The 16,976-nt window shown below is 39.3% G+C and overlaps 1 protein-coding gene across 3 annotated transcripts in view; it reads right to left on the bottom strand.

Annotated features, from left to right (window-relative positions):
- LOC139685587 (cytosolic carboxypeptidase 1-like) overlaps positions 1-16,976 on the bottom strand; it is a 230,970-nt gene that overhangs the window by 119,872 nt on the left and 94,122 nt on the right. For all 3 annotated transcript variants that reach the window (XM_071582526.1, XM_071582527.1, XM_071582529.1), the window contains exons 12-15: positions 16,310-16,466; positions 9,650-9,867; positions 9,426-9,566; positions 2,722-2,900 (exon numbers count right to left, since the gene is read on the bottom strand). In XM_071582526.1, coding sequence (XP_071438627.1) covers positions 2,722-2,900; positions 9,426-9,566; positions 9,650-9,867; positions 16,310-16,466 — 695 coding nt within the window. The remainder of the gene's footprint in view (positions 1-2,721; positions 2,901-9,425; positions 9,567-9,649; positions 9,868-16,309; positions 16,467-16,976) is intronic.

The following is a 16,976-nucleotide window of genomic DNA, read 5'->3' on the forward strand; positions in this document are numbered from 1 at the left end:
GGCACGTTGCGCAAGAATACGAATGCCTGTGGCATTGTATGTACGGTATTTCGTCACAACATCTAGTTCCTTTAAAAGCCCCAAAATTTCAGAGTTTACAGAGGACGCCTCGGTAGCTTAAGTGGCCAAAGCACTCGACCGGATATTGAGGGATCTGGGTTCGAATCCCAGTCAAGGCAAATGATTTTTACACTCTGAAATTGTTGCATTGAAATGCACATTAGCGGATGACTCCGTTAAAAGTTACTGTTGCGGCATCTCCCGCAGTTTCTCTGGAACACTTGGTACTTTTTCACACAAAAACTTCAAATTATATTACTACTATTTAAATTATTATACTACTACCGGTTTTGATACATAGGCGACATCATCTGGAATAATTACCTTATATATTAATTGCATTAGATATAATTATCTGGCATAATTATACTCGATCATGTCGCCTATGCATCAAAACCGGTAGTAGTATACTTAAGTTTTAGTGTGAAAAAATACTAAGTTAATTCATTGAGTGAATCACAGACCTATTTCTCTCACATCCATATCATGAATGGCCACGGACATATAGTTGCTAATTCAACAGTGAAAAAATCTTGATAGTCAAGAGATATTGATGAAAAAAGAGTATGGTTTCCAAAAGGGTAGGTTCTGTGAGACACCACTTGCTCTTTTTGTTCATAACATCCTGGGGGCAGGAGAAAATAATGTTCCAGTCGATGTGGTTTTTCTAGACTTTTAAAAAAGCTTTTGGCATAGTATCTCATAGGAAACTACTCACGAGCTAGAAGCCTATGGCGTAGATAAATTATTTACTGGGGTGGATTAGAGACTTTTTGAATGGTCATGGACACAGCATAGTCATGCAGTAGAAGTCGATTCCCCAAGGAAGTGTCATCGGATCTATTTGATTCCTTCCTTACATTATTGACATTAATTCCATGGTCAACAGTAAAATACATATTTTACCCAGCGACGCAGTTGTTTAGAGAGAGAGGTACTCCTGACTATAAAGCAACTCCGGCAGATGAGACTGACGCAATTCAACGGCCTGACACTCGGCAATTGGAATTAAACTCAAAAAAGTGTGTAGTGATGCATTTTTGGAATGGGAGTACTTCCCTCCCTTATGCCTGCTGCATCAGAAATACTGAAATAGGATGAGTAGACTAGATTAAATAGTTAGGCACTACCCTCACTCAATACCTCTCCAGGGCGAAACATATACCGAGAATATGTGGACAAGCTGGCAAAACATTACGCTTTATTAGAAGAGTATCGGGAATACATGATTGAAATGCTAAGGAGAAATGTTATCTTTTGATAGTTAAACATTCAGAATATCCACTAGTGTATGAGATTCTCATGAAGTTGATTTGATTGCTGAGTTAGATCCAGGGCAGCAACATTTGTAAAATGTTGTTATGACAAACTGAGTAGGGTGTCAAAACTATTACAAGATCCAGGTTGGGAATCGGAAAAGGTTAAATTACAGATTAAACCTCGTGCATTAACTGGAAGGAGGCCTCTTCAGCAATGATGCTGCAAATGTGTTATCAGCCCAATTGCACAATGGTCATGTAAATAATATTTATTTATCGACTTGATTAGGCAAGGTTGAGACTCCCAGTCCATTCTTCCTCCTAACCATTACATTACAGACAATTACATACAACCAAGCCCTAGATGGAGGAAAATCCACCTAGGTGGGAATCGAACCCACGAACTCTGGGTTGGGAGGCGAGGACGTTACCCTGCCGCCACCGGGGCCAGCAATGATGAAATGAGAGAGATTAAGAGTGGAACAGATGCATTTGAGTGGTCAGTTTTCCCATGAATGATGAGGGATCAGAATAATGCTATCTGACCGCACTAACGGGGATAATATTTTGCATCGATAGCAGTCTAGCATGTCATCCCTTGCCACACACCCTATCAGTAGCTTGCAGGGTACCATGTATTTTGCTACACAGAAATAATGAGGAACATTTACCATGGATCGTTCAAAGACATGTTTAATTGGAAGGCTACCTCTAACGCCATTCTTATGAAAATAAGTAACCAATGAGATAAAGGGAATTTTTGGTCATAATAATTTCAATTGCAAAATGGCTATCACTGAATCAAACCTTAGAGAGCACTAATCATCTGGAATCAGTTAATGGTAAGCATATAAAGCCTAATTACACAAAGGTATCAATTACAACCAAGGGTCTCATTTAAAGCCCTAGGCATTGGACTGGAGCATGGTTATACACAGTGCCCAAATGAAAATCACTCGCCCCAGCAATATCTCAAACCTTGAAAGTGCCTAAGCAACATTATTCTTCAAATTAAAAGTTCTAGAAACAAAAATTACTCCAAGAATTTCATGGAAATAATACCCGGGATTTGAGACAACTACAGCACCAGCAGTCTATGATATTAACTCATAATATTGATATTTTTAAGGCTGACCTTATTCCACTACTTACCTAAAACTTTCAAAGTCCAAAACTTTTAATAGTATTCACATTTTTGGAGAATCAAATAAAAGTTAATATATTTCACAAAAAAAATTTCTCCCTGTCTTTCTCATCTTTCATCTGAGATTGTATTAATTCACACACGACATTACCAAAAGAAACTAATCAGAATTTTCTGCGAAGAACAAACGTGGGATTACGTGCAGCATGCTGAATCATGATAAATGAGCAAAGTAGCGCTGGTTACTGGGTGACTCACCAGCCATTAATGACGCCATCCACATTCAGCATTGGGATGATCTTGAAGAGGTATTTCTTCCGTAGGTCACTTGATTTCTGTCCACTGCCCAGGAGGAAGTTGAGCACTCCCGTCATGACCCACGATGAATTGCACTCCCCAGGGTGGACGCGGGCCGTCAGCACTATCACCTTGCGATCCTGAGCAACATAAAGAGGGGACACACCCGTCAAGGGCTTCACCTCTCTCTCTCTCTCTCTCCGACTCAAATACATGCCACCATATGCATATTTAAATCAATGCTCACTAATGGCTACTGTTACAGGATGGTGATTGAATTTTTTGCCAGAAACTGGCGAGCAATCAATGCTGAAAGTGCAGTTGCATTGTCATGGTGAAGGATCCATCCATCATGTTCGGTTAAAATAGTAAGCACTGTTGATTTCCCTAAATTCAGTTCATCAGCTATCATTCTGACAGTTTTTCGACGCTCAGTAAGGACAAGGGCCCGCACACGATCAATGTTGTGGTCAACACACGGGGTTGGAGGTCGTCCCGGCCATGCATGATCCATGGCATCCTGTGGGCCACCTTTAAAATGCTTAATCCACGTGAAAGCGGATGTTTTCTTCAGGGCATTATCGCCGTATAAACAGCCGCCAACACTTCAATAATATTTTGATAATTTTTATCGCACTTCACCAAAAAACTTGATTTCAGAAAAATAAATACTTGGTTATTCCACATAAATTTTTATTAAAACACGACCCAGGTTTCAGCTTACAAAGTCATCATCAGGTTAAGTGCAGAAAGACACAGAGCTTTATATAGTAGACAGAGAAGAGGAGAGGGGAGGTGTTTGAGAAGTGGGAGGAGGGGAAAGAGAAGGGAGCCTATTATGCATGTTTGGGGGGAGGGGAGGAAGGCGGTTGGGTAGGGCGTCAGGGGGGGGGGAAGGGCTGTGGAACAGAGGGAGGTCCAGGAGGGGGGAACGGGAGGAATAAGTTAGGTCATTAACTAACAACCCCTCTGATGACTGTTCTTTGAAATTTCCAACCGTTCCAAGGCATCCAATCTTAAGCCTCTTTTCTCTATATGTAAAATTTTAGGGACAAAGTCGCTGTAGTGGTTGTTTTCTATAAGGTGTTGTGCAAAATTGGAAGAAATATTTCCGTTTTTAAAACAGGCGTAATGTTCCTTTACACGGTCACTGAATTTCCTCCCGGTTTGCCCAATGTGGGAGGCAGAGCACTCACAGCTCCATTGATAAACTCCACTTTCCTTTCCATGATGGGAATTTGGTCTTTGCAGTTAGATAAAAGGTTCCCTAAGTTGGCTCTATTATAGAAGCATTCAAGCATATTTACGACGGCGAATTTATTCGGGACACACATATGAGAAATGATTTCAATATGTCCCGAATGTCCCGATTACGGTCAAAGACCTAAAAAATTTGGCAGTGGACTGTGAGGTGGCCCTCCTTTGAGAGAATAAAGGTACCAAGCAGCTCATTGCTCGAGAACTTGAAAAGTGTAACCCTAAACCAAACTCTAATCACATGAAAAATCAGCGAGAATTGACCGCTTTGAAATCCATTAAGAAGTCTATGGCCTCCGGAAACCTCTTGATTCTGAAGGCTGATAAAGGGAATGCGGTGGTGATTCTTGGGAAGGACAGTTATATTAGGAAGTGTGAAGGTAATTAAATCCTCCTCTGTTATTTTCCTACCATCCAAAGTGCATCGGTGAGTGCAAATGAATCCCTCAGCACCCCGGTTTTTTGGTCTACCAACAAACCCACAAACCAGATATTCCCACCAGACCGGTGGTTTCAAATATTTCGGCCCCTAATCACCTCCTGGCAAGAAGAGCAAACTCCATCTTCAAGGAGCACACCAAGTTTGCCCCAAAATTTGGAATCAAACCCCCCCCCCCCCCCCCCCCCCCCGAGTGTATCCTCGTCTCTTTCGACGCCTGCAGCCTCTTCCCGAGTGTTCCCACCCTAGAAGACCTCCAGTTAGCCGAGGAAATCCTTTTTCGGAAAGGTGTCCCGTTTCCAGTGATTAGTGAGTTATGTTTGGTCCTAAAAAACATACAACATGCATATCACAGAACTATTTCAAGTTCAACGGGAAGTACTTCTTTCAAACCCATGGTCTGGCCATGGGATCCCCTGTATCTCCTCTACTAGCGGACATCTATATGGACCAGGTGGAAAGTGTTCTGTTCTCCTCTTCCAACAACTTGGTGAAAAACATCGTCTGTTGGCACCGTTACGTAGACGATATATTTTGTGTATGGGCTGGCTCAGAAAGACAACTCGATAGCTTCTTGATACAGGTTCGCACCCAAAAGTGGTAGGACTGATTTTCTCTGGCGCGAACGGAGCGGTGGAGGGGGGTCTGCCTGGCAGGGTAAGGTGTAGGGGGCTCTTAGCAACATACCGACACCAACCTCAGTCGCCTGCGGGCTGTCGTTGAGTGAGGACACCGATTTTAGTGAAGCAAGTTTTTTGTTCGCGTCGAAAAACAAAATGAATCTGAATTTAGAGCAACGTTATTCCGTGAAGTTTTGTGCGAAACTCGGGAAGACGGCAACTGAGACCCTCGATATGATCAAGCAGGCTTATGGGGACACTGCCTTAAGCCGTTCCACAGTATTTGAATGGCACAAGTTGTTTAAAGAGGGTAGGGAGCTCGTTGAAGACGACCATCGCTCCGGACGGCCGTCGACGGCAAGAACCGACACGAATGTGGACAGAGTGAGGACACTGCTGAACACAGACCGACGCTTAACCAGTGAAGAAATTGCAGACCAGTTGGGTCTGTCTGCATCCAACGTCCAACGCATTATTTCACAGGATTTGGCCATGCGCAAGTTGTGCGCCAAGATGGTGCCGAAATTTCTGAGCGCGCCGTGCCATGGCGCGCTCGTCGTCAGACAGCTCCTTGCCAAATACGACGTTGCCACGTTGCCGCACCCGCCCTTTTCTCCCGATCTGGCACCACCGGACTTCTTCTTCTTCCCCCTGATGAAAAGACAGCTAAAGGGACGACGTTTTGACTCGATAAAGGCCGTTCAAGAGGCTTCGACGAGGGTCATCAACGGCATTCCCAAAGAAAATTTCCAGCGGGCGTACGGGGAATGGGAGCAACGTTATACTAAGTATGTAGCAGCTCAAGGAGCATACTTTGAAGGTTATTAAGTCGATGCAAGTATATCGTCAATAAAATTCTTGTAAAAAATCAGTCCTACCACTTTTGGGTGCGAACCTGTAAGTCTTAATTCCCTGGACAAAAACATTAAGTTCACCATGGAGAGAGAACTCAACGAATCCATTAACTTTTTAGATATAACTATACCTAAAAACAATTGGCAACTGGACTTCTCCATTTTTCGGAAAGATACTTGCACGGATCATATCATTCACTCCACGTCTAGACATCATTTCCCACAAAAATTAGCGGCGTTAAACTCCATGGTCCACCGTTTGACTAGCATTCCTTTGTCTCCACAAAATACCCAAAAAGAACTTAATATAATAAAAATGATAGCTGAAAACAATGGCTTTTGTTCCTAATTAGTCAAAAAATTCTATCGAAAAAAATTAGAGAAAATAGCGGTAAAATCAATTTTTGAATCAACCCCCAAAAAAGACGTCTTGAAGTGGAAAAGAATTTTCTTTCTGGGGAATTTATCCCGTAACGTCACTAGATACTTTGCAGAAAACAAGATTAAACCAGCCTTCTATAATGGAGCCAACTTAGGGAACCTTTCATCAAACTGCAACGACCAAATTCCCATAATGGAAAGGAAAGTGGAGTTTATCAATTGTGCTGTGAGTGCTCTGCCTCCTACATTGGGCAAACCGGGGGGAAATTCAGTGATCGTGTAAAGGACCATTATGCCTGTTTTAAAAACGGAAATGTTTCTTCCAAATTTGCGCAACACCTTATAGAAAACAACCACTCCAGCGACTTTGTCCCTAAAATTTTACATATAGAGAAAAGAGGCTTAAGATTGGATGCCTTGGAACGGTTGGAAATTTCAAAGAACAGTCATCAGAGGGGTTGTTAGTTAATGACCTAACTTATTCCTCCCGTTCCCCCCTCCTGGACCTCCCTCTGTTCCACAGCCCTTCCCCCCCCCCTGACGCCCTACCCAACCGCCTTCCTCCCCTCCCCCCAAACATGCATAATAGGCTCCCTTCTCTTTCCCCTCCTCCCACTTCTCAAACACCTCCCCTCTCCTCTTCTCTGTCTACTATATAAAGCTCTGTGTCTTTCTGCACTTAACCTGATGATGACTTTGTAAGCTGAAACCTGGGTCGTGTTTTAATAAAAATTTATGTGGAATAACCAAGTATTTATTTTTCTGAAATCAAGTTTTTTGGTGAAGTGCGATAAAAATTATCAAAATATTATTGAAGTGTTGGCGGCTGTTTATACGGCGATAATGCCCTGAAGAAAACATCCGCTTTCACGTGGATTAAGCATTTTAAAGGTGGCCAACAGGATGCCATGGATCATGCATGGCCGGGACGACCTCCAACCCCGTGTGTTGACCACAACATTGATCGTGTGCGGGCCCTTGTCCTTACTGAGCATCGAAAAACTGTCAGAATGATAGCTGATGAACTGAATTTAGGGAAATCAACAGTGCTTACTATTTTAACCGAACATGATGGATGGATCCTTCACCATGACAATGCAACTGCACTTTCAGCATTGATTGCTCGCCAGTTTCTGGCAAAAAATTCAATCACCTTGATCCTTGATCATCCTCCTTATTCGCCAGATCTTGCCCCCCCCTGTGACTTTTTCTCATTCCCATAACGCAAAAATGTGACGAGGGAACATATCACCGGGAAGATGTGGAAGACACCATAAAGCAAGAAATGACGAGAAAACTAAAAAGCCTAACAGCCAAGAGGACTTCCAAGGGTGCTTTAAATAGTGGAAAAGAAGATGAAATAAGTACATAGCAACGAACAGAGAGTAATTTGAAGGGGACAATATTGATGTAGACTAAATTGTGCAAAATCAAGTTTCCATGGCCTCAGTCCATGTATTTATTGGGCAGAGTAGTATATAGATCATTTATACATAAAGAGATACTTGGATTCATCTTGCCTACAATTATCAGATGCACAATATCCAATCACTCTGGGATTGCTGGTGATCCCTTGTTCCCCTATTCATCGGCTAAGAGAAACATTAATATCTTTCAATTAAAAACATCCAATTCAGTAGAATTCAAATTGCAGCAATTAGATACTAGTAGGTTCTGTGTAAACAATTATGATCAATATTTGACAAGGTATGTGGCTGATCACACCAAAACATGGCCAGCAGGTGGAGTATTGCATATGGAAGGTATGCCACCTCTTGCAAGTTTAGAAAAAAATGGACGAACACAGACTTATATATGATACTGAAGGAAAGGGCTAGACTTAATAGAAAATTGGAAAAGTGCTCCACAAAAAATGAAAATTATAGAACACATTATATAGCCTAAAAAAATTGAGCTATCGGTAAAAAATGTAAATGCAAGAAGGAATATTACGACAAACTGTTCTGGCACTAATAATGTTAAAACAATGTAGAAAATCGAAAAAGATCTACGAGGCACTAAATTGATAACATTTGTGGAAAACATAACACTTGATAATCTGTGTGTGGAGAGTTCAGGTCTGTCAGACTAGAGATAATATCGACATTCATAAATCTGCAGGTGAGGATAATATTAAGGCATATCAATTTCCTCTTTCTTCTGCTGCCAAGCATCATACATGGCCGACTGGGCTGAGTCCCATAGTTACCAGGACTCATTTTCATTGTGGTGTTCATCCTAACTGTCGTGGGAATAATAATTGAGGAGGTTTCCCATTGCCTTCCTCAATAGTTTTTTTAACGTGACACCATCACTCTGTAGCCGTGTCACTGGGGTCAGATGCCTTTGCAGCCACCTCACTGAGGAACAGATGCTGTGCAGGCTAACTTTCCTCTGCCTCCTAACCTTTGACCTATCTGGCATGGGTGACCTTACCAGGAGCAAATATCATTCTCCTTCAATACTCCTGCTAGCACAGCTGTGGGGGTCAACAGAACACCAAGGTTCTAGTCCATGGGGAAGGGTTACTTTGATAAAATTGGGAAAATCCACAGGAAATCATTACAGGTTTTTATGGATGTAAATGATTATCATATAGAAAAAATAAATTATCCAACAAAACGTACTTGAATGTACTGAAGACAAAATTTTTTATGTACAAGAACATACTACGGAAAAATTTCTTTAATGAAGCATTCAGAAACTAGGCAGATGTAAAAGAGAGCATGGAAAAGATTTCTTTACAGTACCTCAAGTATATACTGAATGCGGTAAAAGGTTAAATATGGCACTCATTCCAAAAATTAGCGAACAAATCTATCCAAGAAACTGATGTCTTACATAAAGATAAAAAAATACACCCTTGAATTGACTGTGAAAAATATTTTACAGAACCACGTGAATTATGCTATCGATCACTAATCTGTTGTATCCATGCAACAACGTTTGAAATTCATGAGCCAGAGCTCCATCAAATACTATTGATCTTCATAATTGCTTTTGTAATAGACACGTTCAAATATATCCAATCAACAGGCCACACCTGCAACATTAATTTACAAGATATATAATTAAAAAAATAAATATAACCCTCAGGGGGGTCAAGACACTCACCGATATTTTGTTTTTCTCATGGTTATGAGCGGTAACAGTCAGAAGAGGCACTGGGTTATTGTTTATGGATGAACATAGAGTGTTAACCTTGAGGTAAGTACTGCTGACATCAATATTTTTAGTCAACTTCCATATTTGGGTCTGAAAAAGGCAGAATCTTCAATGAATGATTTCAGTCAGAACACCACAGCACAAAATGATCCATTACGAATAATTTTTCTCACCATTAGCATGGAATAGCTGTATGGATAATGATATGCAATATAGCAGACGTCATACTGGTAAGGAAATGCTATAGTAAAAGTAGAAGTCACATAGGTCTTTCCCTTGGTTGTTGGATTCTGGTACGAGTTTCTGAAGTAACAAATATCTGTCCCCACACGGACCCACTTTGGTTGGCCTCGAACAGCATCACACACAGAGAACATCAATGGCTTCATACCTGATTGAAGAGAAAGGAATGAATGCTTACTGGTGGGGAGGAATAACCATTCAAGGCAATCGAAGCATTGGGATTGGTCACAGAAACATGGAAACAGTGCTGGAGCATTTTGAATTTTTTCAGACCTAATACCATAATAATAATAATAATAATACTTTATTCATTTTAAAAATGGTACAACCATATTAAATGCCGTCAATATAAGTATTATTTAACATATAAACATACTTTCTTAAATGTGATGAAAATTGTCACAAAAGAATTCATCCAATGAGTATAGTGGGTGAGCAAGTAACCAGGTATATACCCTATTCTTGAAACTCTGGATACCATCTGATTTCAACTGAGTAGGCAGATAGTTATACAGTCGTATGTTCATATTGTGAAATGTGTTGTAAGTTAATGACAATCTACAGTAAGTAGTATTTAGATTCGATTTACCTCTTGTGGAATAGTTATGGAGGTTGGATCTTAATTGGTAAGTTTCTAGATTAACTTTCACATGAATCAGAGCCTTAAAGATATACAAACAAAATACAGTCATGATTCCGTACCTAATAAAAAAAGGTTTGCAGGAATCACGTGGTGGTATATTAGCAAGAGAGCGAATAGCTCTCTTTTGCAGTAGCAAAATTTGTTTAACATGAGGGGAATGACCCCATAACTCAACACCATAATTCAAATGACATTGAAAGAAGGCATAGTAAAGTGTTAAACGATACTCATTTGAAATGATAAAGTTGAGCTTCCTTAACATATAAACAGCTTTACTAAGTTTATTACAGGTCTGACTGATGTGAGTCTCCCAATTAAGTTTTGTATCAATATAAATTCCTAGTATTTTAGCAGTTTCAATATCAGTTGTTTTTGATTTAAGACTGCACACAATATGCTGAGTTTTGTTAGTATTTAATTGTAAATGATTAACATCAAACCATTCCTTAGCCTGTTTTTGGGTAGCGCTAGATCGTAACTTTCCATCTTCTAGATGTTGACACTTTTGCACAAAAGCAGTGTCATCAGCATATAAAACAGATCTAGGATTCATATTACAGGGCAAATCATTAATCAAGATAATGAAAAGTACTGGGCCAAGCACAGAGCCCTGTGGTACACCACATTTTACTTTAAGAGCTGCAGACCGACAGCCATCAAGTTCAACCAATTGGTGGCGATCATCCAAATATGACTTCATTAGTTTCAGTGCAACTCCCTTAATACCATAATATTCTAGCTTTGTTAGTAATATTGAATGATTAACACAGTCGAAGGCCTTACTAAGATCACATAGTGTCACTGAGACTGATTCCTTTTCTTCAAATGCATTAATGACATAATTAACTATGGACTCTACTGCCAAAATTGTAGATTTCCCAGATCGAAAGCCATACTGGGATTTGGAAAAGAGATTATTTAACTCAAAAAAATTACATATTTGATCTTTCATAATAGCTTCAAAAATTTTACCAAAAACGGGGACTATGGAAATGGGGCGGTAGTTAGCTAAATCATCTTTATCACCTTTCTTATAGACAGGTTCTGTTTTGGAATATTTTAGAGCTGTTGGAAAATCTCCTGTCTCAAAACATAAATTGACTAACATTGCTAATGGTTCCGCAATGAGCACAATAATGTCCTTTATTAGGGAGTTAGAAAGACCATAAATATAGATAAAGACCATAAACATAGAAGTAGAGCAAAATAATGTTTGGATCTTGAACAGAAACACCAGGTGGGCTATTTTGAATCAAAAATTCTTTCAATATTATTTCATAATTGTATTTATAAAGAAAGCAGGCTTATATTTTGCTACTTCAATGATTTTACCAGATTTTAATATTGCTATTGGTATTCTACTGGTTAGGGAGGAAGGACGCAGCCTCAGAAATTGTACAAAAAAACTTTTACTTGCCTCTCCTAACAAAAAGCGCAACCCTCAATCAGGCACTATGGAAAGCCCCTCTTAAAATGCAAATTGTACTTCCCTCCTCCCTTCATTCCTTCCAACATCTTTATCCTATAGCTGCCCTTTCCTCGAATTGCCTTACACTCTCCCCTCTACCACACTCTTCAACACCCCACCCCCAATGAAAATGCCCTGCACCCACCTTTCCTGTCTCCTTTTGACTCCTCCCAGCAATCCCTTCTCCTATCTACTTATATAGATATAGTAGATACTCGGTCTTAGCATACTTCCCCTAGAACCTACCCATCATGCATCTTCATCAGCCACTTGGCTTGATGCAATAATTACAGCCAACCCTGACAAAATCACAACATATGGGCAACTTTCTGCCCCAGGAATATCCATGCATGATGTGTTATTTTTAACACACTCAGTTAGATGCCCTGAATTTAAGCAGAAATTCATTCTTACTCATGATTTCAAGTCCATAGATGACAAATACCTAGTATCTGATGCGGCTGCCATTCCATGGCAGTCTATAGAATTCATCAACGACATAGATAAAAAAGTAGAACTGTTTAATACGTTCTTAAATGATCTAGGAGACAAACATGCACCGTTTAGAAAAATCCGACTGTCCAAACCACGCTCCCCTTGGATAACAGATGAAATAAAATACTTGATGCGTAGGCGTGACGCAGTCTATAGCCTGTTTAAAAAACATAAAAACGAAAATGTATTCAGTATCTACAAAAACTGCATAACAAAACTAAACAAGTCATTAGAAATTCCAAAATCAGATATGCCTTCCAAATATCTAAAGAGCCCCCGTCACATATTTGGAAAAGCTTGAAGTACCTTGGTGTCGGAAAAACTAAAAATCAACACTCCCTACCTGCTGACATTTCTCCAGATGGCCTAAATCGTTTATTCACGACCCCACCAACGGAAATTGACTTTAATGCAAAAAATGAATAATTATACAGTTTGTATAATTCTGAACCAACTCCAGTTTCTGCTGGAAGCTCATTCAAAATTTCTCCCGTCACACAAATGGAAGTCCTCCAGGCCCTCAAAAAAATCAAGTCCTCCTCAGATGGAGCTGACGGAATTTCAGCTATTCTCATACAAAAGTTACTTCCCATTGTGCTTCCTGTCATAACTTACATCTTTAATTGGTCTATTATAACTGGAACATATCCCTCACTCTGGAAACGTGCCCTCGTACGTCCCATCCCCAAAAAATCCACACCCACTAACATTGCTGAATACATACCGATCAGCATTTTGCCTCCTTTATCAAAAGCATTCGAGAGACTCATTCACGAACAAATTTCAAAGTTTCTCAATGAAAATAACTTACTTGATCCTCTACAATCAGGCTTTCGGTCCTCTCACAGCACAGCTACCGCTCTCCTTAAAATAACAGATGACATCCGACTATCCATGGATCGCAAAGAGGTGACAATAATGACTCTCCTAGACTTTACCAAAGCCTTCGACTCTATTGACAAAGATATTCTCTTAGCAAAACTTCAAAACCTGAATTTTTCTTCCTCGTCTTTACTGTGGATTCGCTCATACCTAAGTAACCGATTCCAAAGAGTCATTACACCTAATTCATCCTCTAACTGGCTTCAAATACACAGGGGTGTTCCACAAGGATCCATTCTTGGACCCTTGCTTTCTTCCCTGTATATAAACGATATTAGTAAATGCATTTTAAATTGCAATCATCACCTTTATGCCGATGATTTACAAATATATCACCACTCCCGCCTCCAAGACCTACCTACAATTATAAACGAAATTAATGCAGATCTAGCTGCTTTGTCACTATGGGGAATAAAAAATTTATTGAAAATAAACCCAATCAAAAGTCAGTCCATTATAATTGGATACCATAAACTACATTCTAAAATAAGTATTGATAAAATACCATGACTAAAATTGCAAGGATCTATCATACCATACCTAAGGACAGTAAATAATTTAGGCTTAACCATAAATGAAACATTATCTAGGACTGATCATGCAATTGCTATCTGCAGAAAAATTAACTCATCCCTGCATTCACTGAAAAGGTTAAAGCACATTGCTCCTCCCCCCTTAAAGATGCTTCTTGTGTCCTCTCTTCTCATACCCCACTTTGATTACTGTGATGTAGTCTACCAAGACCTTTCAGGCGAACTGAAAACCAAACTCCAGAGGACCCATAATTCCCGAGTGCGGTTCATTAGTGGTCTTAGGAAATACGATCATATTTCCGACTCATTTAATAGAATATCCCGGTTAAAGCTACAAGGGCGCAGGCATTACATATTCTTTCACTTTTCTACGGAATACTTTCAAACCACACACCTAAATATCTATACAAAAATTTCCTCTTCATCAGCTCAATCCACAACAGAAATACTAGGGGTAATGATAAACTTCTTGTCCCGCACCATCGCACGGAAATCTATCACAAATCTTTTCATGTTACAGCATGCCGTCTGTGGAACTCTCTCCCAGATGACATAAAAAACTCTTCATTCACAACAACATTTAGAAGAGCACTTCACAAGTTCATTTTCCTCAGGTACTTAACTTAACCAGTATACCCTCCGTCATTCCACTCAGCTGTTATACAGATCACTGTGTCTACTTTGGTTTTTACCCTGCTTTTTTGTTTTGTCATCTCAAGCGGTAGGAGTTTGCATCATTATTTTTAGAAATATCACGCTTCTCATTACTCCGCATGTGTTGTCAATGTATTTAATTTCTCCATTTAAATTTCAGTAACTTAATTAATATGTATACTATGTAAAAATGATTGTTACAATGTACATGTATTTTTCCTCTAATTAATAGGGTTTTCGCAGGTTTTTCACACCCCCCTTCTCTTCGTGGGTGTTTTTCCTGCGTGGGTTTTTACTAGTTGAGCAATGCCACGCTCTCCCTAGCTTTTCCCACAAACCTCATTCTTTGCTTAGACTTTCCTCATTTTATTGTACTGTTGACTTCACTGTCATTTAATTTGAGTATATGTAGGTGTATTCTTAATTTATATACGTATATGTATATATGTAAGGATGTATATGTGTGTAATTGTATGTATTTATGTATGTGTATGCATACATGTATGTATGTTTATGTGTGTATGTGTATATGTATATATATACACGAGGGTCATCCGGAAAGTAGTACCCGTTCGTGCCGCATGAAGTGCTGACGACGCGAGTAGCCGCTGGACGAGGTCAGATAGCTTCAGTGGCTTGTCTGCCTTCTCTGAGCCAAGTTGCGTGACGCTAGCATTGCCTGTGTTGTTTCTGTGATTGTTTACAATGTTTAAAAAAATTGAGAACGCCGCCAGTTGTGAAGTGAGGGCAGTGATTAAATTCCTCAATGCAAGAAACGTGCGCCCATGTGATATTCATCGCCAATTAAAGGAGGTGTATGGAGACAATGTAATGGACGAGTCGTCTGTTCGGCGGTGGTGTCGCAACTTCAACATGGGGAGGGGGAACACACACGACGATGAGCGTTCGGAGAGACCGTCTGTCATTACAGACCAACTGGTGAGCTCAGTTGACGAATTCGTGAGGAACGATCGGCGCGTCACAATTGATGACATCTGTGAGCATTTTCCCAATGTTTCTCGAACAATTGTTCATGAAATTGTTAAACACCATCTGCATTATGCAAAAATTTGTGCAAGATGGGTCCCTCGCGTATCTCAATGAGCTGGCGGCGAAGGACTATGCAGCAGGAATACAGAAACTTGTCACACGTTATGACAAATGCCTTAATTTGCTTGGAGATTATGTTGAGAAGTAGTTTAAAGTATCCTCTTTCAAATAAAATTTTTTATGTTTGTTAATATTTACTTTTGTGTCTTTATTTCACGAACGGGTACTACTTTCCGGATGACCCTCGTGTGTGTGTGTGTATATATATATATATATATATATATATATATATATATATATATATATATATATATATATATATATATATATATATATATATATATATATATATATATATATATATATATATATATATATATATATATATATATATATATATATATATATATATATATATATATATATATATATATATATATATATATATATATATATATATATATATATATATATATATATATATATATATATATATATATATATATATATATATATATATATATATATATATATATATATAGTAATAACTATAAGTTTAATGTCTAATATAATATGTATACAACGATGGGTTAAATGGAAGAAGGGACCATTTGGTCTCAAATTCGCCCAAATAAAGACCTCTATCTATCTATCTATGGCAAAACTGCAGCTTGTAGTGGAGAAGTAACAGTGGTAGATTCCATGCTAAGAAACATCACCACAATGATGTTATAACGCATAGCTGCATGATACCCTCACTCAATTTTGTTTCGAATTTACAGTACTGGTGGCACTGGAAGTGAAATTTGGCATGCATCCCAGCACCACTGGTTGACATAGCATCAGATAAAAAAAGTTAACATACCAAAATTGAATTGACTATTCTGTTTTTCACAGTTGATGATGTTGAACACATAAGGCTTATTGGCTTCCATGTTGCTCACTTCAAAATAAAACCACTGTAAATGCTTTGAGGAGTTCACATCAGGAGTTAAAATGAGGTTGTACTCGAATGGCCCAATCTGAAAAGAACAAGAAATCCATGAAAATCAAACCAAGAGCAATGAGAACGATTTCAAGGTACAATGAGAAAGACGGAGAATAACTGACTTTTAAAATGACAAATGATATTGGGGTGGCCAGGGCATTGGAATGTTTAAATCGGGACCTCGGCCTGTGAAGGCTTCTCTTAGGAGAGAAACCTCCACGTGCCGGGGGTCACTAGCCTTGGCCATTGTGACTTGAGAGGGGGAGGTTGGGGAAAGGGCCGAGGGAAAGGGAGCAAGCACTAAACCCTTGAGCATCAAACACAATTTGAGGAGGCTGGTTTTACAAGGTTCAAATTATTTCAACTTGTCAGTCAGTTGCTTGAGTTCTCTGGCCCAGACCGTCACTAATGCACTCAAAGCCCAGCAGTGCATTCTTCCATGGGGGACAAGTACCAATTTATTTTTTATTCATTCAGTTCTTTTATTTTTCATTCAAATGCTGTTTCATTCAAATTCTTCTCTTAAACTTCTTGAAACACCCAC

The sequence above is a fragment of the Hetaerina americana genome, unplaced genomic scaffold (genome assembly GCF_022747635.1).
Source record: "Hetaerina americana unplaced genomic scaffold, ioHetAmer1.1.p SCAF_118, whole genome shotgun sequence".
Taxonomy (NCBI): domain Eukaryota; kingdom Metazoa; phylum Arthropoda; class Insecta; order Odonata; family Calopterygidae; genus Hetaerina; species Hetaerina americana.